This window comes from Thermobia domestica, chromosome 18, assembly GCF_964235325.1.
Source record: "Thermobia domestica chromosome 18, izTheDome1.hap1.1, whole genome shotgun sequence".
Taxonomy (NCBI): Eukaryota; Metazoa; Arthropoda; class Insecta; order Zygentoma; family Lepismatidae; genus Thermobia; species Thermobia domestica.
This window is the reverse complement of record NC_137471.1, coordinates 182,602,633-182,628,285: the sequence shown is the minus strand read 5'-3', so window position 1 is coordinate 182,628,285 and position 25,653 is coordinate 182,602,633. Positions and strand designations below refer to the sequence as shown.

General features: G+C 36.0%; 1 protein-coding gene across 1 annotated transcript in view; it reads left to right on the top strand.

Moving 5' to 3' along the window:
• LOC145676075 (transmembrane protein 64) overlaps positions 1 to 24,440 on the top strand; it is a 66,304-nt gene extending 41,864 nt beyond the window's left edge. Inside the window, exon 3 of the mRNA XM_081746945.1 lies at positions 795 to 24,440. Coding sequence (XP_081603071.1) covers positions 795 to 950 — 156 coding nt within the window. The 3' untranslated portion in view covers positions 951 to 24,440. The remainder of the gene's footprint in view (positions 1 to 794) is intronic.
• The last annotated feature ends 1,213 nt before the right edge of the window (positions 24,441 to 25,653 follow it).

Genomic DNA, 25,653 nt, shown 5'->3' with positions numbered 1-25,653 from the left:
TATGTAGACAAGTCATTTGATTTTCAGTTCTACAATCTGGTGGATACAAGGATCTACAGACCTTTTTTTCAGCTGATACAGACTCCCTCATGTTCTTATCTCGCTGCCGAATTTTCGGAGTTACTAAAATAGCGCGCGGAATTCTGAATAGTCCACTCTGTAGATTTTTCAAATTTTATTTATTTATTTATTTTGTAGGAACGAGATCTTCTGTATGTAGTTCATTATTCACCATTGAAAATACGGGCTTTACTGTACATTATTAGGGCGAAGAATTCACTCCCTGACCAGCAGCTCCTCTTTACTCTTTCTCTCTCGTTTTTTAGGGGGAGGAGAAGACAGATTTTGTCTCAACAACGGAGCAGATATCACTGCTACGGTTATTTCATCTTCGGATGAACTCATATTCTGAAATAGATAAACAATAATATTTACAATTACGACAGTTGATTGCCCTGTGCGTAACACATTCTTCAAGTGTTTTTGTATGTTTAATACACCGACCACGAGAGGCTCTGTTGGTAAAACCTACCTAGTTTTAAGGATCGTCTGAGACCCCTAAGTGACCTCAGGATAAAAGAAATTGTATGGAAGTTTGAGTTAAGCAACTCTGTTAAGTTGTAGTCTGGATTGAGGCCTTAGTTCAGATCCGTGTGAGACAGATCTCTCTGTTAGAACTAGAAGTTATTGGTGTTTTACTTTCGTTTTCAGTGTTGCGTCGCATAGGTTGGTCGCCAGCAGTATTTTCACACTTTGAAACGAAAGTCAGTGGTTTCTTTGCTTTGATATTTCAGATTTTCATTGGTATTCTTCTGATGATGTACGTAGTCCACAAGGCTCGGCTGGAGCTACGAAAGGCTCTCCACCAGGACTTAAACATCAGCTCCGTCACCTGCCCTGTGGATATGAAAGTAAGAACAGATGCCATTGCTTTAACTATTTCCAGCTGACACTGGCGTGATTGGAGGGACCCAGCTGAACTTTGGAAGCGGACTATGTTTCTTTATGAGCAATGTAGTGGAACAGGAATTGCCCTCGTTGCCAGGTTTGTCTGCAAACAGAAAGGGGTATTGGCTTTTAGTATTTAAGGCACAACTTTCACCAGATTCACATCTTAGGTAGAGACTTGTTGCTGTAAAATAAATTGTTTGATAACAATTTTAATATTATTTATATTTATTATGTAATGATGCTATTTATTTTTATACAATGGTAAAAGAACTATTCTTGTAATGTATTGTTATGACAGCAAAATATAGGGGTATGTTAGCAAAATAGGTTGTGGGGCGCACTGCCAACTATATGGGGTATAAGGGGCATCTGCTCAATGTTACATATAGAATGAGTGGTACTGTGGGATACACTAATTTGTTTGGGAAATATATTTCGGGACTCATGCTCGGGTAGAATGAAACAATCGCTTGGAGTTTCGAACGAAGAACTCCAATAATTGTGTTCTTTGCAATATTATATGTAATATTTCTTTAGAAATATACAGATACTTGCCATCATTTTATCAATGTTATTATATTAATTAGGTGAAAGTTAATTGAATCATTACAATATGATTTCGTTATGGAGGTATGAAATATTGACAAAAAAGTTTTAAAATTGTGAATTAGGTTTGTAAGTTTTTTTTTGACTTAGTGGTCTTGTACAATATGGGGCTGATAACTGATGTTCGAAATAAAATAGAAGAAAAACATGGAAAACCCGCTTGTGGACACGTCACATGATGTGTGATTACGGACGAACGAGGGAAAATAAATGTGGAAAGACCAGAACCTGAACTAAATTTGATGATTTCTTGTTGATATACATTATCTTTTGTGACATGAATTTCTGGATATGGCATTTTACAGTTAGGAAATTATTGTGGCTGTGTGTACATCAGTTAATGTTATTGATGTAACCGTATGAGAATTAGTCATAGAGATTAAGAACAGGGTTATAAGTGAACCATTTCACTTTCTAGAAGAAGATTCTTTTCTCTTTCCCTTTTCAAATGTTTGCGAAAGCAAGGAAAATATATCAAAAGAGTACTGAGAGAGGGAGACAATATTATCGTGCATTAACGCATAGTTCCGAACCATTGGACGTGCGTTCGCTTCTGGTCCAAAGTTCTTTTGTAGTAATTACCTAAGGTGTAATTAGTGTTGTGTTAATGGGCCTATAATAGCGTCTACACAGATAACACAGCAGTCGCATTAGTTCGGTGATTTACATTGGATTTCTACTTAAAATCAAAGGTTGCAAGGTCAGCGCTGTCCATCACCTGTTTGGTTACTTTTCAAACGACTGTGATTATGGGGTTACCGCCGTCCCAGTGTCTAGCATTACAATTAGAAATAAATACATGTCAGTTGAATTAATAAGGTTAAGGAGTATGTGTTGTGGGGAGAAGCCTTTTCATTTACGTATACGATTACGTATTTTTTGAACAATATCGACGATCATGTCTTTAATTATATGCAATAAGCCCTTTTTCTTTTTGATCTGTGATGTTACTAATTTTATTGCATTATATAAAATGGATCCTTTCTCTATGTTCTTATGTATCTTGTCGAAATGTCCACATAATTTAGCATTACGTGGAAAAACGAACATAAGTCTATGGAAAGCTTTTGTGAATTCGGCGTTCCATAGACCATAGCGTTAGTTAGTTAGTGTAGGAACGAAAGTTGTAATTCAGTTGCATGATATGATTTAGTCTCTCTTCTTCTGTGTTTATTTTTAAATATTAAGCATATTCGGATTGGAAATAATGTATAGAAACGGAGGGCAAGTTATGAGACTCAGCTTTTAAAAAATACAGGAAAAATGACCTTGTTCATCTGTGATTGGTTGTTAATTAAAACAAGTGGTGGGAAAATTATGGAATTCAATTTTCATATCTTTCATTTGTTGTAAAATAATGTTAATTTCTTGTGTGTTACCAAAATCTCATCAGTCTTCAATTGTTCTAAAGGATTTTGCAAGGTAGTTATCAGTTGTTTGTACGCAACAAGGTATTTATTTAGTTTTAAATCATACGCAAGAAATTCATGTTAATAATAAATTCGTACTTCAGTTTTGTTAGAAGTGAGCAAACGAGAGTTTGTTGTATATATATATATATATATATATATATATATATATATATATATAGAGAGAGAGAGAGAGAGAGAGAGAGAGAGAGACAGACAGCTTAAACTGTCCAAATTCGTAACATTGTAGTACCAATTAATCAAGCTATGCGCTGTTTCAAGAAAGACTCTGGGGAAACTTGCTTAAATTTGTGCGGACAATGATAAAGAAATGGGAAACACCTGCTTCAAGCAGTTTAACTGTTCACAAGTTAAGCTATAATTGATGCGAATCTTAAAAATGTTACTGACCCGTTAGCGGTTGGACACATTTAACTGTTACGCAACTTTTTTTTTAGCATGTTCTGTTAAATGTTCATTTGTTTAAGTCCCTCTTTGCTTGAATGGCTTCCTGTCGTCGGTAATAAATATTTCGATAGTAAGGAAAGTTTCAGCGGTTTGAATTGAAAATTCCTCTGTATGTATTTTCCTCATGGCTTCAGTGTACGCAATCGATACTGTCATCATTTGAGACCCGTTGTATTATGAGCAATAGAAGGTAGGATGTATATTCCTTGCGTAATGTGGAACACGAAACTGTCTTTAAAAAATTGCTCTGATTAGACTAAAAAACCATATCCGAAGAGTGAAGAAATACACGACTGGACCCAGAATCGAAACAGGGCCTCCAGCTTACCGTGACGGTAACCCAATCTGCTCTCTAAATAGCCGCAATCGTGAACTCGGTGCTTAGTTAATCAGACTACATGTACTGTACCACAATCATTTTGTGCACGGACAACTTAGTTTCCATATTACAGAGCATCTTGGACGGTTTAATTATGGAGGGAAGAACCGATGGTTTTTCCTCTTTGTGTATCATTGAATTCGCAAATCAAGGGGAATTGATGTGATATAAAATTGGGTTATTTCCTGCATTCACTATATAGAAAACCGTGGTTCACATTCTGTCTTCCTCAGTGTACGAAAGCTCTTATTGATCTTAGATTTTATGTCATTGTCTAAATGGATCCGGATATTTTTGAGCTTACATACACTACCGCTCAAAAATTTTTGAACATACTGGATTTTTCTAAATATCTACTGTGATCGTATTATTGTAGCACGAGAACTTTTGCCGCTGTGTTTCAAAGTTTCAGAGCTGCCTTTAGCATAAAATTTAATGACATTTGAATCGAAGTCTGAGAGATACTGCAAATAATAAAGCAAATTGTAATTCTTTAATTGAAAAAAAAAAAAAATGATATAGATATTGCGATAAACAAAAGTGTGGAAGGTAAGGCAAGATATTGGTTTTGTTTGGAAAGTGTAGGCAGAGGGTCAATGCACTGACAGAAATTAAAAAAAAAAAAAAAAAAAAAAAAGTTTCGCAAGTTTTGCCATTCTTTATACCTTGTTGATATGCAAACGTGTAAAACGTCAAAAAATACCATACTTTGAAAAGTGTTTACGATGGTTTCGTATGCTCCAGTGTTGCTCGTTCAAATAGTAACTACGAGCATTACATATACGATCCCACTGAGCGACAATTGAGCAGAGAAGAATGTGTATTTTCGTAAACATTTTTCAAAGAATGTCGTTTTTGTCTTTTTAAACGTCAGCATATCTACAAGGTATAGAAAACTGCAAAACTTGGAAAACTGCTTTTCCTTTCAAATTTCTGACTTCATTGCCTCCGTGTCTACATCTTTCAACAAAGCTAACAAGTTGCCTCCCCTTCCACAGTTTTGTTTATTCTATGTAATATTTATATGAAATGTCCTTTCTTTTTTGACTTTAGTTTTAATAATTATAATTTGACATATTATCCGCAGTAACTCTCAGACCTCGATTCAACCGTTGTCAAATTCTATGCTTTAGGCAGGAGTATCTCGGATGCACGGCGGTAAAGTTCTCGTGCCAAAATAATAGGATCACAGTAGATGCTTACAAGAATCCGGTATGTTCAAAAACGTTTAAGCGGTAGTGTATATACACAAACAATTCTAAAATTTCAGTTGATATTTTTTTATTTATTTATTTATTTATTTATTTATTTTTTTAATATTAGACGAAACCGGTTAACAGATTCCGATGGTCGGTTACCAATAAAACGACGGATCGTCTATCTCCCTGATACAATTACAGTGGAAGTTATTGGTGTAAGACACGAGAAAGATAGTGATTGGTTAAAGGTTAAGTGAAAAGGGATTTTTTTTCTGTTATACATTGTCATATTACATATAATTAATACTACTAAACATTACTTCCTTAGACTTTGCTTTTGTCGATAAAGAGAGTCAATTTTTCAACCATTTCCATACGCTTAATTATGAACAATCAAGTATAGCTTTAGCAAACGTATAATTTACATTTGTTTGTTATTTGGTATTGATATTTATATAAAGTAGTTCGCACATTATCTATATACTGTACATTTGTTTCTTTTAAAAAAATAAGAATTTCTCCTCCGTCTGTACATATAAATGGAGCAACGTTTTAGTACAAATTCTAAATAATTTTGCGTAAGCTTCCTATTCAAAGAAATAAAATGTACTACAAGTCAGTTATAAATTTGAAATTTTGATTATATGCGAAGTGTGGTTGGCGTGTTCTTAGAACTTACAAGGGACCATTCCGATTTGGTGTATTCAATTGCTGAAAATGATTATTAGCACTGGATTCAGCACCAAAAGAAACAGGAAAAGAGGATGTTTAGTGACAGACCCTATACAGGATGAGAAATAAATGATGGCAAAGTGCAAAGATAGAACGTAGAAAATGTCTAGAAATTCCGTGTTACTTTTGAAACGAGCAGAGGGATTTAGGTTAAATGTTGGATATGAAAAATGCATGTAGAGCTCCACTGAATAGGCATAATATGAATCGTGGGGGGCATCTGAAAAGCCTCCATGTTGGACTTAGCGCAAGAAGAATATACAGGAAAGGGATAATGTGACATATGACTCTCGAGCACACCTTCTATTGAAATCAATAGTGGCGAATATAGTTTCTCTGTAAGAGGAGGCGTTAGACGCTACGGCAATGCATCAGTACTGTCGTAAAGGTTACGTGAATGAGGAACTGGAAACCCTGCAGTACGGTCCATGAGGACGTTGTATGCACGACGGGTAGAAAGAGATAGAATCGAATCCTGGAACATCAAGAAGAATGTTTACAATATGTAACGAAATGAAAAGTATTTCCACTGGATGAATGCTGGCATGGTACCTTGCACAAAGACATCTGTCCCATTCAGAGTTCTTATGTATTGATGATCCCATCCAACAAAATGCGTCGGTTGTAACACTGGTGACTACTCACAACCAGTTACATACAGTTACCAGTTAAAACACTGTTCACATTACGCCTATTCAGTAGAGCTCTTTGACCTCAATCCCTCTGCTCGTTTCAAAATTCACATGGTTTTCCTAGACATTTTCTTCGTTCTATCTTCGCACTTTGTCCTCACTTATTTCCCACCCTGTATATGGTCTCGCACTAAACACTCTTTTTCTCTGTTTCTTTTGGTGCTGAATCTAGTGCTAGCAATCATTTTCAGCAATTGAATTCACCAAATCGGAATGGTCCCTTCTTAGTTTGTATTAATATGTGATATATATATATATAATATATCCAAATTTCTTATTAACGATTTACTTTGATCGATATTCTGTTCTTGTAGAGTAGAGTAAAAACTTGATTGTCATGTAATATCAGTAACAAAAACTGTTGTAAAAGTTGGGTTACCTATTCCTTTTACAATTAGTTTGGTAAACTTTTTTTTGTCGTAAAATTATGAATATCATATGACATACTTTAAATACAGGTACAGTGTGGTACATTTTGTTAAGGTAATTAACACTCACTTATACATGCCCTGAGAATCCTAAAAGGGTTGACATATAACCAAAATGACCTTAAGACGTGGACAGTAATGAAGAAGAGCGTCGGGTTCATAAATTCACATCCCTCGTTTTAACGGGCAATGCTCCGATGTTGCCAAATATCCGTAGTTTGCGACACTAAGTCTGCAGCGGCTAATGTTCACAATCCCATTACGAAAGGGAGCTTCTCTGTCGCTAAGCGGTTAGCGTACACGCCTTTGGCGTGGGAGATCCGGGTTCGATTCCCGGCGGATTCCACGTCTTACATAGCCTCGCTGCTGAAAGGGACGTTAAACTCAAAATCAACTCAACTCAATCCATTACGAAAGAAAGAGAAAGAATACAGTATTGCACTTTTAACCATTTTCGTTAACTAATCTGACAGTGTAAAATACCTGGTGTATTGTAAATATATATTTTATAATACAATAAGTTCAACATTTTTATTTTAAAATAAGAATTTTCAAAACTGAATCGGCTGCTCTAGATCTTGTCCGTTAAAGCAAGCTCTGTAAAACCGAGGGATGAGTAATACATTTTTCCAAATTACTGGATTAGTTCTTTTCCAAACACACACTAAAACCTGCAATAAATCATTGAAATGTTAGAAGAAATCATACTAGAAATATAACACTTTGTTTAGGATTCCGAAGGCACAGTGTAGGTGAGTGTTAGATCATCATCTAGGATAGTTTTAATCAATAGAAGTCGGGGATGAATTCAGTTTGACTATGGTATGATTTGTTATACTCTAGAAATACCTGATACTAGCTTTTGAAGGCATATTTGGTGCAGAAAGAAATAAGTTACAGAATAGTTAGTTTCATGTCATCTGAAGAATAATAATAAGGCCAAGGGAATACACTTTGTAAATGAAAGCTAGGTCGCAAAGAGTTTTAGGTGAACAAAGATTATCAAAGATTATGTAAGTGATTATTTTGAGTAACGAGTTGGATTTTGCAGCAGAATAAAATTCGATGGCAATTAGCCAGTTGAGTATGTAAATCACACTGGTCATCCAACCGTGAAAACTGTGACTAAGCCTGGAATAAGCTTTGGATTTTGTTATAAAAATTTTGAAAACAGAAAAAATAAAATTTCTAGATAATTACACATCTTGTAATAACAAACTCCTGACAGGATAAGGTGATTTAATTGCAATTTAATACCAATTCGTTACTCGAACCTTAGTTCATAAATTCTATGTGCTGTCTGAATTTCAAGTTTGTACTTTAAATAGTTTAGATTAGGCGTTGGTGAGTCAGGTATTCACTCATATTTCTTGCTCTTCTGTAGAGAGATTTAATTATCCATTTTTGGATTACAACGAATTTAAAAGTGCAGTCGTTTAGAACGTTGGAACGTTTATATTTTGGGTAGAGTCTTGGTGACGGATAGATGTTGGGTTGAAATGAGAGTTGTGTCAGCTTTTACTGACGAAATCTCAAGAAGGGTCTGAAGTATGTGAATGAGTAGCAGAGCTTCTGTACGTCACTCTTTTTAAATGAATGCATAGTGACGTCACAGGTTGTTGGTCGGATTTTGAGTGAAGCCCTGAGACAGAGAGACTAAGGAGAAGGCAGAAAATATTGGCGACAAGCAGCTAAAGTGTACACTACAACTCGGTTCATGACTAATCCCGTACTGCAAACTTTGTTTCATTCAATTCCATCCTGTTTTTTGCTCAACCTAGGAAGGTAAGGTGGGTCAGTGGTAGAGTGCTTATCTGTGGTCACGGGATCCCTGGTTCCATCATGGACAAAAACATAGGGTTCGTGCGGGGTACTCCCCTTTCCTCCAACTTTCTCATTCCATCAATTCTTCCATCATCATCATTATCTCCCTTAGCCTTTTTATTTCAAGTGTTCCCCTGCTCGCGCTGCTGTCGATGTGTGTTTTCCTGTACCTCACTCGCAAGAGGAGGAACAAGTTGCTTTGGGTGAGATCTTGAAATACTTGGTTGCTAATAGGGATTCGCTGTGCACTGTCTTGTTAGCGATTCTGAGTAGCCTATGATCTTCACTCGCCAAGATCAAATGACTGAATAACAAATTGGCAACACAGCCGAGGCCATTTAACTTCTTTTCCCGAAACGAAAGTGAGGGTTTTCTGCATAAGAGGGCGGCGGGGGTAGGACCGAATATGTTTCACATATTTTCCGACGGCACGCTTGAAATACGAGGGGCATACTGAAAGTCGTCACCGACATGTTTTCACAACCGTATCTTTAGTTGTAAGTGAAACCAAGTATATCATCTCAGTCTATAGACCTTTCTTTATTTCCAAACGTTGACGCTGTTTGTTACTAGCACGTGACCACAGGCAGGATTTCCAAAATGCCGGGCAGCGATGTTTCGTTTCGACAGCGTGCTGTGATTGAATTCCTTTGTTAAAGAACACCAATCTGCTTCTGAAATTCACCACAGACAGTAGCGTGCCTATGGAGATGTGTGCATGGGTGCCAGCAGTGTTAGGAGTTGGGTGAAACATTTTAAGGATGGAAACATGAGTATCGAAGATGAGCCTCACAGCGGGTTCCCTCGAACTGCCTCAACGGAACGCAACAAGTTAAGGCTTGAGGAGCTGATTAGAAGAGATAGGCGTATCACTGTGAATGAAATTGATGCAAAATTTGGCGTTGAACATAGTGCTGTGCAAGAAATGATTCACAGCTTAGGTGATCGGAATGTTTGTGCCCGTTGAGTGCCACGTTTATTTAAGACCAACTTACAAACGTCAGAGACTAATCATTGCCCAAACTCTTCTTCAGAGATTTCGACGTGAAGGTGAAGACTTTCTGACGAGTATTGTGACTGGAGATGAAAGCTGGTTTCATCATCATGAACCTGAAACAAAAGGACAGAGTATGGAATTGCACCACTTGAATTCGTCACCGAAGAAGAAAGTGAAGACAGTGCAGTCGGTAGGGAAAGTTATGAGGAGCGTCTTCTGGGATACACAGGGTTGCATTCTGGTTGACTGTCTTGAGCCTAGGTAAACCATAAATTCTGCCTGCTACATCCAGACACTTTTGAAGCACCGTCGTGCTTTGCGTGATAAACTTCCTGGAGAGAAGATCATTCTTCAACGGGATAATGTGCGTTCGTATACTGCACGTGCCACTATGAAGCAGATCAGGAGATTTGGGTGAGAAACACTTCCACATCCTTCCTACAGCCTTCCGACTACCATCTTTTCGGTTTTGTGAAGGAACAGAGGCGAGGCCATCGCTACGAGACACGAGGAATTCGGCAAGTAGTGTGTCAGTGTCTACGGGCAGCTGGAACGGAATTCTATCGCAAGGGTATTTCCAAACTTCCAGAACGATGGGAAAAATGTGTGCAAAAACGAAAGAAAGAAAAAAAAAAAACGGAGACTATGTGGAAAAGTGAAAGAAAGGTCTGTAGATTAAAATGATATATTTGGTTTTACTTACAAATAGAGATTACGGCTGTGAAAAAATGTTGCTCACGACTTTCAGTATGCCCCTCGTAGAAATACTCTAACATGCATAAACGTGGGACGTTAAACTCAAAGATTTGATTTCAAAGAATTTTTGTTCAACTTGTTCTTTTTATTCCGTTTTTTATCTTAAAAACATATTCCAACGTCATACACTATCGAGTTGGAAATCACTGCTGTAGAGTGTAGTCTCTCTTAGTCTGTATCGACGACTCATTTTCGTTTTCGCTCACCCAATTATAGACCAGATAATGGACAATCAAGTCTTCTTAACAAATTATAACAAGTCAATTTTTTTCTCCTTTTTTCTTTCTTTCTCTCTAATTCATTCCTTTTTGTTTGTCTTTCTGGTTTCTTATTTCATTATTCATACTGTAAGCGTCTTTGTTCAGAACATCCAGATGAAATATTCTTGACAAAGAATGGGGTGTCAGAAAGAAATTCGCAGAAATTCTCATTAACGCTGCATATTGATGAAAAAAAAAAAAAAAAAAAAAAAAACAATGAAATCTAATGAAACATAATTTTGATGTGGAGATTCTTTATCTCAAATGAATAGTGATAGGAAAAAATCAATAATTAATAGTTCTTAATGAATATCACAAAAAATTGTTCTTTTCATGTACAGTCATGTTCAAAATTATTGTCGCATATCTATAACTGTCTTCTTGTAAGAATATAATTTGATAATGATCTTGCAGGGTACTTTTAATACTGATAGTATGTGTATAATTGGGAAATATATATTTATGGTAAATTTCATAGGAAAATAATTATAAATAGGAAAATTAAAATGAGTAAATCAAAATGTTGCGAAATGAACAAGAAAGTTTTATTTTCGTATTATTATTATTATTATTATTTACTGTTCTTTTGACATGAAATTTGCCACTTACATGTCTTTGCCAATTATACACATACTAACATTATAAGAAATACCGGGCGAATTCATTATCAAATTATATTCCTACAACAACATATTTATAAACAAGAGACAATAATTTTGGACATGAGTGTACATGCGCAATTTTATTCGCCATCCGCAAAACCTATATTAATACGGATAACCACATTTCCCAATTCTCTGCCGATATGTAATTCACATTTATTTATTTAAGTTTCTCATTTCCGAAATTTATTCAAAGATAAAAAAATAAATAAATAAATAAACTTGTGTTATAATGTGTAGAGGACGAAGCAGACTAAAACACAGCTATTGTAGCATTTCTTTTGGAACCCACCGGAAGGAAATGATACCGGAAGTACTTGGGGAACGATATCATGTTTGACTTATTCCTGGTTATTGCGTTCGTCATCCTTCTCCACATTCACATTTCCAAGGTCCAATATTTTTGACTGCTTATTTATTGTACTGTCCATATTTAAAGAAAATGAAATCTTTCAGTTTTACGTCCCACGCTTATGCCGGCTAGCATAATGGAGACGGTGATGATAGGAAATGAATGAAATGGTGGAATGAAGAAAGTGGGAGGAAACGGGGGAATCCCGAGAAAACCCACGCACAGTGTTTGTCCACCACAAAGTTCATTTGGCTATCCATATTTAAGACCATAGAGTATAACAACAATTCATAAGTTTTATTTGTTTCCTCCTTTGTTTGTTGAAGTATCCAGTAGGTAAGCCCTCCGTAAAGTATTTCGTACGTCGAAGGTGGCTTTAATAGACAGTTAAAAGTCGTGTATTTTAGGTATTTAACCGACGATCGTTTCGCTGGTCCTGTCACCAACCTCTTCATTGTCCGTTTCGTGGTTTGGTCCTAGAGGCTGGCGATAGGACCAGCGAAACGATCATCGGTTAAATACCTAAAATATGCGACGTTTGTTACCTGGAAACCAATGTTGAACTCTCGTCCCGAATGCTTAAAACAACGAATAGTCAGTCCGCTGTTATATTTTCTTCTTTCTCTTTTAGAATTGATAAATACCTTATTCCACTTTTTATTTATTTATTTATTATTATTACACAGGTCTGAAAAAAAAAATTGTCAGCTGCATGGAGCTGGAATAGGAACGTTCATTTTGAATCGCTGCCACGACGCTACTGAGAGCACTTGGGAAGTTCCTCTGGCGCATGGGCCATGCTAAGACCTTACTCTCTGACGTGCACGCAGTCGCTTCGCGCCAACATGTAGTTTCCTAGCTATGGGACGGGACGCGTGGGAAAGTTAGTTTCTGGATACACCTCGTACTTTTGGTTCTCTTTCGATTTTTCGATGTTTCCAGTTTCCCGCGTAAGCATCCAACGTAGTGCAAACCCCCCTTTCCGCGCTATATCCATATTTCGTCATCCTCTCCATTCATTGCCCTATATTTTTCCTTATTTTGTACTCGGTAGCTAAATTGTTGATTACAAGAATTTACTAATAGAAAATAGTTCAGGAGTTTGCTCATTCAGTGGCAGATGCCGAAGCTGTACACCCAAGATGTACAACACAATCTAACGTGATGAACTTTTTCGAATATTTTGCCCTATTCAGCATGCGAAAATCAATAAGAATTAGAGGGAAACTCCCATGCAGTTTTTTTGGTCGCAGACTTGTCCTATTTTTAATCTTCAGTATTAGACTAACAACAAACGAACTGGGCATGTTCTGATTCATAGACTGGGTAGGTGTTAAGTTCGTTATTCTTCTAACAGAGTAGAAACGGCAAAAGCAAATAATTAACCCACAAATCCCCAGTGTATCACACGTGTCACATTAATTTCCTGTTCACCTTATAAACTTAGTTTCAAACATTTTACACAAATACATATTGCACTTTATAAGCCACACATAAATCTTTGTAGCAAGCTTTGTTTCGTTCGTTTTCTTCAGGTTTTAGCAATTTTATTCAACTTTTCTTGTCAGTAACTGCATGTGGCTCATGGAGTTCTCGAGCGCCTTTCAGCTTCCGGATATATTTTATTTATTCCTATGATAAGTAAGTATTTAACTCCCTAATAATTTATTTTTCCTGTATCTAAAAGGATCAATAATTACTGTTTTAAAATAGTAATTGTTCATGTACTAAATTAAAGTTGTAAACTAGTGTTTTCCTCGCTGAGTCACAGGTGTCACATTGGGTTTCCAATTCATTCAAAAACTTTTTTTTTTGACATTTCTGTTATCTAAGACCCCCATTTAGTGAACCATGAAAGTTTTGTTAAAAAAATCTTACTTGAACAATGTTTGAGTTTTTGTGGGTTAAAAGTATTAGCTTCAGCTCTTTTCACAATTTACTAACAACGAATTTTTTAGTGTCATGTGCCATATTAGGAATACGGGTAAAACTCCGATATAAGAGATGAGGATGGTTATAGTTATTTTGAAAGTTGAAAAAATTAAATAATAATAATAATAATAAAATAGGTTCAGCAAGAAGAATGTTTCTGAGCAAGGGCATTCACATTTTTAAATAAGTGTTAACTCGGACCCAACAGAAACGCGAATGGTGAAACCTTTATAACGAAGAACTGTATAATTTGTACCGTTTACAGAACATTGTTAGGGGGTCATCAAATCTACGAGGCTCAGTGGACAGGTCATGTAGCCAGAATGGAAGAAAATAGGAACGCGTTCAAAGTTCTAACTGGAATTCCAATCGGAAAACGACCATTGGGAAGACCGAGGCGCAGATGGGAGGACTATATTAAGATGGATCTCGCAGAAATAGGAATACAAAGTAGAAACTGGATCCAGTTGGCTAAGAATAGACGTCAGTGGAGAGCTTTTGTTAACGCGGCATTTAACCTCCGGGTTCTATAAGCCATAGAGTTAGTTAATTAACATTGACTTTAGATAATGCACGTGATGTTTGTATCAGTATCCCGTCTAAGACTGTCTATTTTAAGGGTAACATCGCGGAAATTTACGCTGATGTCGAGTGTTAGGATATATTTTTTTCTAAAAGAATGAAATAATTCATGTACAAATACCATTGAATATCTGAGAAGTTGCTGGCAAATATTTTAAGGTCATCTGGAAAATATAAAGTAACAAAGAAGTGTGAATAGGAAGATGTCGAATTTTACAAAAATAATTAATTAGTACTAGAAATCATAAAATTTCATTCCACAGATACCTCATGATTCTGGTACATGGATATTTAGATAACAATATATACTACTTCGTTTATAATTGTTGGAAGTGCTTTAGATGGGTCCGATAGAGCGCTTCAAAATAATAACACTTTTCCCCCTGCAATTTTGACACCTTGCGTGCTCGGAAAACGTACTTTTTGTTCATGCTTATCATTATGTATTTTAATTAAATTTATCTTCAATCTCATTATTTAGTTGGCTTTTTAGGATAAATAATGACAAACTGATATTATCATACAAAATTCAGAGTTGTTGTTACTTTTATCCACTATTTTAGTCTAGAAACTAACACCAGTCATATCAAGTGGGAACACAGTGCATCTGTTAGACTGAAAACGCTGTAAACTTTCAATATTATTTATTTAATTTTTGCAGTATTCGTTCAAATGTGAATATATTGTGGAACGAGATGAATACTTGTCACCTTTGTAACAAGTATTCATTTGTCATTTCAGAAGCCGTTGATGTACAGTGAGAATCGCCAGTAACTTATGGGTTCGATCTCGGGCCGTAATATAGTGTCTGCACAACTTGGCAAACGGATTGTCTTTTTGTGTGTGTGTGAAACAACGGAAATACGTTATATGTCTCGTAGACAACGATTTTTTATTATTATTATTATTATTATTATTATTATTATTATTATTATTATTATTATTATTAAGTACTCTGCCTTCTGCCAGGTTCTGAGACTAATCACGGTATTTTTTTTCTTTTCTTCTTCTTAATTCTCAGTTTGGACCTGGAAATGTTTCTTCCATGTTTCTCGATTTTCAGCTTCCTCTTTTAACTTCCAATATTTTTTTTTTGTATTTTTCAAATCATCGATCACTTGTGTTCTTCTTTCTATTCCTCGCTTTCCTTCCATCTTTCCTTCTATGGCGGTATGAAGATAATTTCTTCGTAAGATGTGTTCTATCCAATAGGCCTTTCTACGAAGGATGGTGTCTAGAAGCGTCCTCTTCTCTCGTATCCGTTTTAAAACATCTTCGTTTGTTGCTCTCTCCGTTCATTTTATATTCTCCATTTTCCTCCAACACCAGATTTCGAAGCTCTCTAAATATTTGTTTCTCTAACTTCCGTAATATACAAGTTTCTGAACCATGTTACACGTCGAAAAGTTGTTGAAGTAGTGTTTACTTTCTTGCGTTATTCTCAACCGTTAATTTATATGCTGTTTGAAAGAAACATAAAGCCAGAATGATTGATGGTCTTTCGGTATTTGTGCTAAGACTTCAAAACTTCTAATTTATATACGTGAGCATTCCCCTAATATTTAGTACCTACACACAGTACCATATTCCTGATATTCTTTTCGATAGAGTAGAAGCCCGATATAACGCGATTGTTGCGAGACATGCTTCACCCCTGCGTTATACTATTTAAATATCTCGTACGGATGTATATCATTTCTAATTAATAAACAGATAGATGTGGAAGAGTCGTCTGTCAGCTTAGAGTTTTCACTGTTTCCAGGCAGGGCCATGTTTCCACACAGTGCAAATGTATAGCGCGAGCGATAGAGTTTATGAAATATTCTGTATACAACTATACCTGGTATATGTGTACAGAATTAACCTACAATACATTTGAGTTGAATTCTTCAAGAGCTTTCGGGCGGATACTTAATTTAATGTGTTTTTGAATTCCCTGATAACTACATTCCTTCTTATATTCCGTCATTTAGTATGTATACCAGGATTCCAAAACCTCGAGTTTAGATATTAAACATTCCCTGATACTTAGTACCTGGACACTGTACCACATTCTCGATTTAACGCAGTTCTTAGCAAACATGCTTTACTCCTTCGTTATAATCATACTGCGGTATATCGAAATGTGACCATAGAAATGCTAAAATCATTGTGTCCCCTCTCTCCTGGGAAGTCTTCAGAATGCAGGCATCATGGTGAAGTAGGGTGTGTGGAAAAGCGATTGTAAAAGTAAAATTGTTCAGTAGACCCTTTTTTGCACAATTTTTAGTGTTTTAACTTTTAAAAGTAAATTTTTATTTTAAAAAAGCTACAGTACTTTTCATTAGGAGACATGCTTTCTCCCATGTTATATCCGAATCCGCGGTATTTTAAACCGCGTTTCTTCAAAGGACAATTGCAGAGGCTATATATATTGTATGGTCATTCTAAGTGAATAACAGTTATTGTCATATTCTATTAATTATTCAGATACAGTGGAAGTCTGAAATAAATTCTTGGTGTCTGTGATAATTGTTGATGTCATTTGTAATGTCCTTTGTGGAATGGTATAATTAAGTGGTCAGATCCATGTGTTGTACTATATGATTATAGAATGCATTATTATTGTTATAGAAACAATTGTCGTTATATTACGAAAGGGTGTAAGCGCCTCGTTTTCGGATGAGAGTTTGACGGAATGATTTTTATTGCTGGCACTTAGTAATTTGGAAATCAGAACAAAGAGATAGAGATACGGCTTCATGAAGTGGCGATTACCGAGCAACTACATCCAGAATAATCTGAACGTTTCAATTTTTAACTTCCGCATAATATTTTACTTTATTGTTTTTATCGTATCTGTGTTGTACAATTAAAATTAAACAAAAATTTGGGAAGAAAAGATTGAGTATATATGCTGTTACTGTTAAGATAGTTTGGTTTATGAGCCATTTCATGTGAAATGAACCAAATTTTCAGAAAAAAAAAAAAAACTCGTCATCTCAGAATTTGATGAAACTTGGTCTCATTTGGCAAGTTGCCACATTGGCACGCCAGGTGTCTCTCCCGACATGATCACACGAAAATTATTGTAGAATTCAGGACCATTATTGGTCCAAGTTTACATTTGGGACACTTATGCCGGACATATAAAGCTACCTTGATACCCAATTTCAAGGAAATCAAATGAGCACTTTCTGAGATATCACTGATCCAAAATCAAATAAATGTTCCTGATATATCTTGTAGTCTATTCTTTCCTCTTTAAAGTGGTATATTATTTGTCTCTCTAGCTCAATATTTATGGGAGATATGACCAATTGAAACTAACAAGATTCTACTAAAAACATCAAATTTGTCCGCTTTTCACCACCCAGTACTCTGAAACTACAAGGGGTACAGGGCTAAAATTTGGTGCATGATCATCTCTCATACAGGCCTGCATGTACACCAAGTTTCATCGAAATCTGACACCACGAGGTTTTCGGCTTGGTTGAGTTCATTGGGATGATCCTTGTATAAAGAGTATGCAATGAATTCAATACTTTCCTTTGTTCAAGGCCGCTTACGATATAGAAACAAGCAAAACGTTTTCACATAATTTACAACGAAAGGAAGTCTCACTGTTGTGTTAACATCTGCTGTAGTATTGTTGTATCTGTTAGATATTTTAATATGTCATATGATAAAAATGACATTGTTATATTAATATTGTCTTTCCGTCTGTTTCTTTCTGTCATTCTACTCTCATAGCTTTCTTCCATTTGAATGAAAAGTACGTTGTATATTTCGTTTATTATATTCGATGTTGTAATGCTTGCGAATGTCTGGGATTAACAAATCGTAATACTATGAGCCTCAATACTCCGTTCCTTCGAAGTGAATGACTGATATAAATAACTCAATGACAAAGTATATTTTGTAGTGAAAACATATACCGTAAATTGAACTTGTAAAAAATTTCGAAGCACTTTCCTACTTTTTGCTGGGAACGATTTTCGTCTTTGTTAATATAAGGTGCTATCTGGTTTGCCATAAGCACCAGACTGCAAGTGATCAGGTCAAAAGTCACGTTGCGTGCTAAATCGAGTCTGGAGATTCCAAATCAAGATGCGAGATATTTGAAGCACGTAGCCTCCAAGTAGAGCGCCCAGGGTAATTGGAAGAAGATACATATACGTTATTGTTATTATTGATTGTACTCAAACAACTTACCTTACGTGCTATACATCGTTTTTAAGCTCTTCATTGTGTCTTTGCAATAAGCTTTCAATTAATCATTTCCCTATTATAGTTTTTGAGATATGTGGACAAATTCATTTGTTTCGTAGATTTACCATTGACTTTAACGTTGATGTTTCGTGATTTTTTTTTTTAACTATGTTTCATCCATTTTAGGACAAATTTCTTTTTTGAATGTAGAATGTATATAGTCTGTTGTATATTTATCCCTTTTCCGGGTAACCGGGGCCTCCCAGGCCCAGTAGCTTCATACTTTTCTTCGAATTTCTTAATAACCATAAATATTTCGATGCCATAAAATTCTGAATTCTTATATCTTTAGTCGAAGTTAAAGTTATGAACATATCGAGTTGGTAAGGCTAATAGAGTTGGTCAGACCCCAGTTGCAGTCTACGTTACAAAAATAGCTTGCCCGGATAAGAGTTAAGTTGAATTTGAGCCATCTTCATCAAAGTCTGTTCACATCATCGCAATCGGATAGTCCTTTTAGTTGAAAAGAAATAATTACGAAAAAATGAAGGGAGCAATCGATGTTTCTTACAGTACCTTCTGTGGATGTAGGAAATCAGTGAACAAAGGATCATGACCGGTCTGAGAATCAAACTGAGATTACCAATATACTTCGCCGATGCTAACCACTGCGCCCCCCAATGTTCCCGAGACGCTCACACTATTCTTGAGATCTGTGGTCACTCATTCAGACCACATGGACTGTGCGTCAACTTCTGTTGTGCTTGGTGTGGGAAACCGGAATCCTAGGTTCGGTTCTAGTGAGAGTTCAGGAAGTTCGGATCGCATGTTAAGCCGTAGGTACATGTGTCATATAGCTTCACTGCTTTAAAATCGAACCAACTAACTGGACCAATCGCAATTTTTTTTTTTTTTTTTTTTTTTTTTTTTTTTAACAATAACCTAAACATAAATCCATTGTCGATTGGCAGAGCATTCTCACTGCGCTACAGACATGAACAGATTGATGAAATGTTAGGATTTCTTGAACTTATCTCTGTTCGTACCTATGTAATACATAATCATTAGCATGGATAGGGGTGACCAGACATTTCGCTCTTAGTGGGATTTTCCCTTTTTCTGAGAAAACTGTCCGTTCTCCCGAGAAAAATGCAGACTGGACACAAAATGTTCTGGTTTTAAGAGAGGCCCACGTTTTTACCTTCTCGTTACGTACCAATTATTTCTTGTGTGGACTTCATTTTTTTCTTTTTCTTTTTTAATAAGGAAAGAGCATCGTTCTACAAGATATTTTGTCATAAAATAATATGACATTGAAGAGACAATTGATATCCTTAATCCTGGCCCTTGTTAAACGTTAAAAAATAATATGAAAATTAAAATATATAAAAATCTGGTTAATTGAAAAGTTACAAACTTGTCTCTCACTGGCTAAATCTAGTTGGGTTGTCAAATTATGCCAGTTCGTCGACCATCACTTTTTTTTTTTTTTTATTTATTCTTGAAAGTCTGGTCATTATGTAACTCTGTTGCATTCTGTAAGTCCTGCATTCTCTTGAATACCTCCAAAAGTGCATATTCACTCAGGCGCAATATTTTACTTGCCAAACGGATTGACGCTACTGTTTCCACTATTGTTTTGTCCTTCCATTAATGATTTTCCTTGCCGGAATGAATGCACGGGATTTGGAAATTCCGAGCACTTTTCAGGAGCTCAGTCGCTCTGGACTAAATTTGATCTTAAGCTCCTCAGCATATGCAGGAAATCTCTACTGTGAGCTGATATAGAAAAAAACACACATGATGAACTAATGTGATGTTGAACATTACTACAATTATTGTAAAATAGGGCATTAAGATTTACATTACAAAACCAATTTTTATTATTATTATTATTATCCTGACATAATATTCACTACTCAATAATTTTGGCTCCAACTCGAGGTTTGCTCGGTTGAAATGTATAGCAAATGGTACTTAAATCGGAACATGTTTAAACGATGTTTAGGGTTAATCTGATGAAGCTCCTAACCAAGTTGCTCGTCAAATAAATACATAAGTGTCCACGTCATAAACTTTGAATGCAACTTGTTTTCGTTTCTAAAGCGTAAACTAACCGTGTTCACTTGTCGCGACATGTAGTTAGATGGCTATGAATTTCTTAATACCTTTTAAACTTGAACTCTCTGCATTGTATATGCATATCCTCGTTTAACCTGTCTTTATTATTTTATTCTTATTGAGCTCATTGTGTTCCAAATATAGCAACCGGCTGGCATGGTTGTTTGGTGTAGGTCGTTCTATTGGCAACTACAGGGTCGGATCCCGTTCAAGTGTCATGTATTTTTCCTTTCACCATTTATTTAATCATTATTTCTGATTGTTGCTCTGTTATGCATAATATTAAAATCTCTTATGCATAATTATGTACTCATTGTTAAACTAGAATTGGGAAAGTAAAGATATAAATAACAAATAACTCTTTCGACAGTCATTACAAGAAAACAATTTATAAATCAAGCCTTAAATCTATTTTAAAAATAGCAAAGAGATTAGTTTGAACCAGTAAATTTTTTGTGGCGGTGTGCAACGGTACGCCGTACCAGCACCTTTTTAATGAGTACCGAATATTTCCTTTTCTGTCTTGAAAAAGGGTTGACGAGAAACTTCGAAATACCAAATAGTAAATATATACTTTTATTAAAAAATCTTTTTTTTTTTTTTCCAGAGAAAGAGTTACGAATATGTTCCTTCTCGAAGTAAGTTAATTGTGTTCATAGACGAGAAGTATTCGGGATCTTCTCTCTCTCTCGCTCGCGTCTCCCTTGTTTCCAATTCCTTTTTCGCACGGTAACATCAACCATAAAGGCTCTGAACGGACCAGATACTTTTTTTTTTTCTGAAAAGACTGACCCCCGACAACGAAATAATCCCAACAAATTTGTCTGTCACTGAAGTTCAATGGCCATGAGAGATGGAAAGTTGAGGGTGGGATTCGTGAGATAAATAAAGCAATATTATTGTTATTATTATTATTGTTATTTATTATTATTATTATTATTATTATTATTATTATTATTATTATTATTATTATTATTAATACCCTGAAAGATATGCAACTTTTTAACCATTATGAAACTAAGGTCTAGCGTACCGACACCTTTATTTTTAGAAACAAAACGCTGGATATCAATTTGGATAACTAAAATATCTAAGAATAGTTGAAAGATCATCTTTGATTTCATTTGACCAGTTACTAATAATACTTTTTCTCATAACCAAACTGTTTATTCCCCCCCGCCACCCAACTCCCGGAAAGGATGTCAGAAATATTTACGTGAGGAGCGTATTCGCTGACCACACACCACCCAGTTCAATATGTGCCATCAGGTTCGCCGAAAATCTTCATGTTTTGTAAACACTACAGTTTATTTATTTGTTTATATATTGGTCAGAGCTTCAAACTTAATGCACACTTCCCTTTCCTTCACCTGTTAGTGACATTTTCGTCTCTGTTAACTTAAAACACCTTCAAACGTACTTGTTACAAATTACATGATACAGGATGGCGCGAAGCCCACCTATCAAGTTTAAAAGTAATTTTGTTTAAAGTTAAGTTAGATGAAATATGTGAGTCATCTTGTGTGTACCAGGGTGTATATCGGTCAACGAAATTCACAAAATTAGAAAACGGTCATGAAAGTCAAGAAAAAGTCACGAAATTTAGCTTTTAGGTCACGATTTTTTTTTATCTGGAGAAGTATGGTATAGACTGGAAAATTTTGTTCTATAAACGTCAAAATTCACCACCAAAAATGTCTATTTTCGGCTTTAGACCCTCCCAAATCGCAAGCAAAGCACGTTTCTGTCGCGTGCATGAAAATTTGGCTAAATTCGCACCCAAATTCGCTCTTCAGAATGTTTCTAAACTTTATGGTTTGGGAAAGAAAAGGTTACGAAAATGTCACGAAATTTCATTTTAGAATTTGAGTAGGCACCCTGATAAAGGAGTTTATGGCAACAACCCGAAATCTTTGAAAAATGTGTAGAATAGGAGATCGTTGTCACTTCAGTGAATATTATCTCCAAAGTGTGTTAAATTTTGAGATAAGATTATGTACAACGGTTGACGTTGGGAGAAAATATATTTTAAATGTTGTAATATACGAGTAATGGTCGAAAAGTTCCCGAAATCCCCTTCTAGCTCTTTATTACCACATTTACTTAATCGGCTTCAAAGTAAACACCTTCGGAACACACACTTGTTCCACCAGTCCCGGATTCTATTCCCGGTGGGGGCAGTCGGTCGAAAAAGTGTAAAACCCTTTTTTAGGCCAGCCACCCTGAATGAAGTTTTCCTCATTCACACTAGGCAAATGCCCGGGTGGTACCTAATTTATAGGTCCCAGACCGCTCCCTTTCCCCGGATAGTGTGATCGCCGAGGGACGTCATTTTTCAATAATGACGGGCTAGCATGGCCATAGATGCCGAAAGCCCAGAAATCTAATTCCTAATCCTTGTTCCACCCCCAGTCCTGTGATTAGGGGAAACCCCGACCAAAGGCCTCTTTTGATATCTTAGGAAGTTCAGCCGCTGCGTCTACGTTGTCGAAACGGAAAAGCTCCATTTTTAGCTTTGGGAAAGAGCCAAACATCCGATGGTGCTAAACTGTTTGCAAGGCTATCAAAGTCTCTGAAGCAGATTTTTCTCAATTTTCACATGAACTTGTTCATGGTGTCTATCGGTCACGAAAGTCACGAAATTTAGCTTTTGGGTCACGATTTTTTTAAACTGTACAAATGTAAGTACAGATTGAAAAATTTTGTTCTATAAAACGTCAAAATTCACAACCAGAAATGTCTATGGTCGGCTTTAGACGCTACCAAATCGCAAGCAAAGTACGTTTCTATCGCATGGATGAAAATTCGACCTAATTCGCACCCAAATTCGCTCTTCAAAATGTTAGAAAATTTTATGATTTGATAAAGAAAAGGCCACGAAAAAGTCACGAAGTTTCATTTTGGAATTTTAGTAGACACCCTGTTGTTGTTTGCGCATTGCTTGATCTGTGAAATTTCACCAACTGATCACTATATACTACTCTGTTCAGCTACACTACTCGTACACTGCCTGCTAAGGCGTGTTCGCACTTGTTAAATCAGGGGTCAAAGTGGCTCTGAAAAGGTAGGGGGAACGCATGACGTCACGCCGTCCCCCGTTCCTATCTTCTTCAATTATAATTTTTAACAAGTGGGGGAACGGCCTCCTCGACGTTCCACCTCACTTTTACCCCTTTCTTAAATTCATAATTAGGCAACGTAGGTACTATATTGCACAAGATTCACTGTGATTGCATCATAAATGCCAGAACTACAACAGAATTCCGGGAACTTTTTGATTGCCCGTCGTAAATGGGAGGATAGGTAGTAGAGACTAAAATCGAACTGAACTATTCAAGCAATCATTCACAGTTTAAGTTCGTTTTGCGGCACCCTGTGTGAGTTCAAAGATTTAATAATCAAGTGGAGAAAATGTTTTTATTTTTTTAACATGAAGAAAAGTATTTCAGTGTAAACGTAATGTAGCTATGAACAAATTACTGTTAAGTACTCTTTGCTTTAAAAGAGGTTGTTTCAAGTGTAATCAACAATTTTTAAGGCTAGATTCCATTGTAACACTTATTCATTTCAACTAAATATGATAACACATTGACAATCACTTTTGTATTATTTTAAATATTTTGAGGGAGTAGACGAAATAATATGCTTTTAAAAGAATGTTTATAATTAGTCAATTGAAGCCACATTGTAATCGTCTGCCTAATCTCTTCTATTTTTAAGTCTACGGGAAACATGATCTCTTCTGTGTTGCGTAATTTGACCAAAATATTTTTTTTCCTAATAGTTGGAGTGTATGCAATAACGTTTATTCATTATGCTGTGTTATATCACTTTTATTTATTGTACTATTTGGAAATTTTACATATTCTGCGTTGAAAAATAAATATTTTGAAACCAAACTGCTGCTTGTGTATTTTATTAAAACACTTGATTCCCCCGACTTTAACTCTTTAAGGACTTAATTATCAGATTTTCTGGCAAGAAATTATTCATTTTTTTTATTCCTAGTTTGAATTGTTTGAATATAGAAGAGTATATATCAAAAATACCTCGTTATCAATCTTTTCCAGTGCGTAGGAAAAAAAAAAGCTAAGAAACTTGCAGAGTGTTATCCCGAGTTATCTGGGGCAGGGGTAAAAGTGAGGGGGAACGTGGGGCGACGCCGTTAACCCACTTCCAAAAAATATGTATGACGTCCCCCACTTGCTAAAAAAAAAAAAAATTACAATGGACAAAGAAAGGTACGGGGTACGACGTTATGTCATGCGTTCCCCCCTACCTTTTTAGATCCACTTTTACCTCTGATCTCAGGGCTATAAGAAGGTATAGGTCAAATATTCATCCAGGGTAGGGTGACCAAACCTCCTGTAAAAACGGGATTGTCCCGTTTTTTCACTACCATTCCTGGTGTCCCGGAGAATTCCCCCGGGACACCAAAATATCCCGTATTTACGTACATTGGGTACAAGAAACCTTTTCAATCGCTAAAATTTCCTAACTTATGTTATTATTTTCTAAGCTATGTGATTATGTTGGAATATGGAATATGCCTGTGATTATATTAAACTATAGTAATTACTGAGCAACATCATTACGACGTTTCCGATATTGGATGTGGTGACTGCACGTTTTCCCCTCCTTGGCCTCCCGAATCCGCAGACGACAGTGCAAGGGTCAGTCTTATAAACAACAAATTTAATCTGTTTTTACTCTCTGTTTCGGTCGGTGGAAAATTGAGGCACTGTAATCAGTTACAGTACAGTGTTTCCGTGATTTGACTAAGATGTAACATCACGGAAGGGGAACAAAAGTATAGAAATATAAAAGTAAAAATGAAAAGAAAACTAGTTGTAAGTGAAATAATGTTTAAAAATAAGAAAAAGCAAATAAAGTAAGTTGGAATGCGATGCTGAGAGTAATTATAAATCCTGTCGGTGACAGATTTGATCGCTGCAGCATCAAACTCAATACATGAATTTAACATTGTCGTTGCGAGGGGCGGACTGGCCATAGTGAAGTTGTGGAGCTTTCCACAGGGGCCGGTAGATGTAAGACTTTCAGACAGTACAGTATGACCAAATCAAAAGATGTAGGCTATATCTGTAAAACATT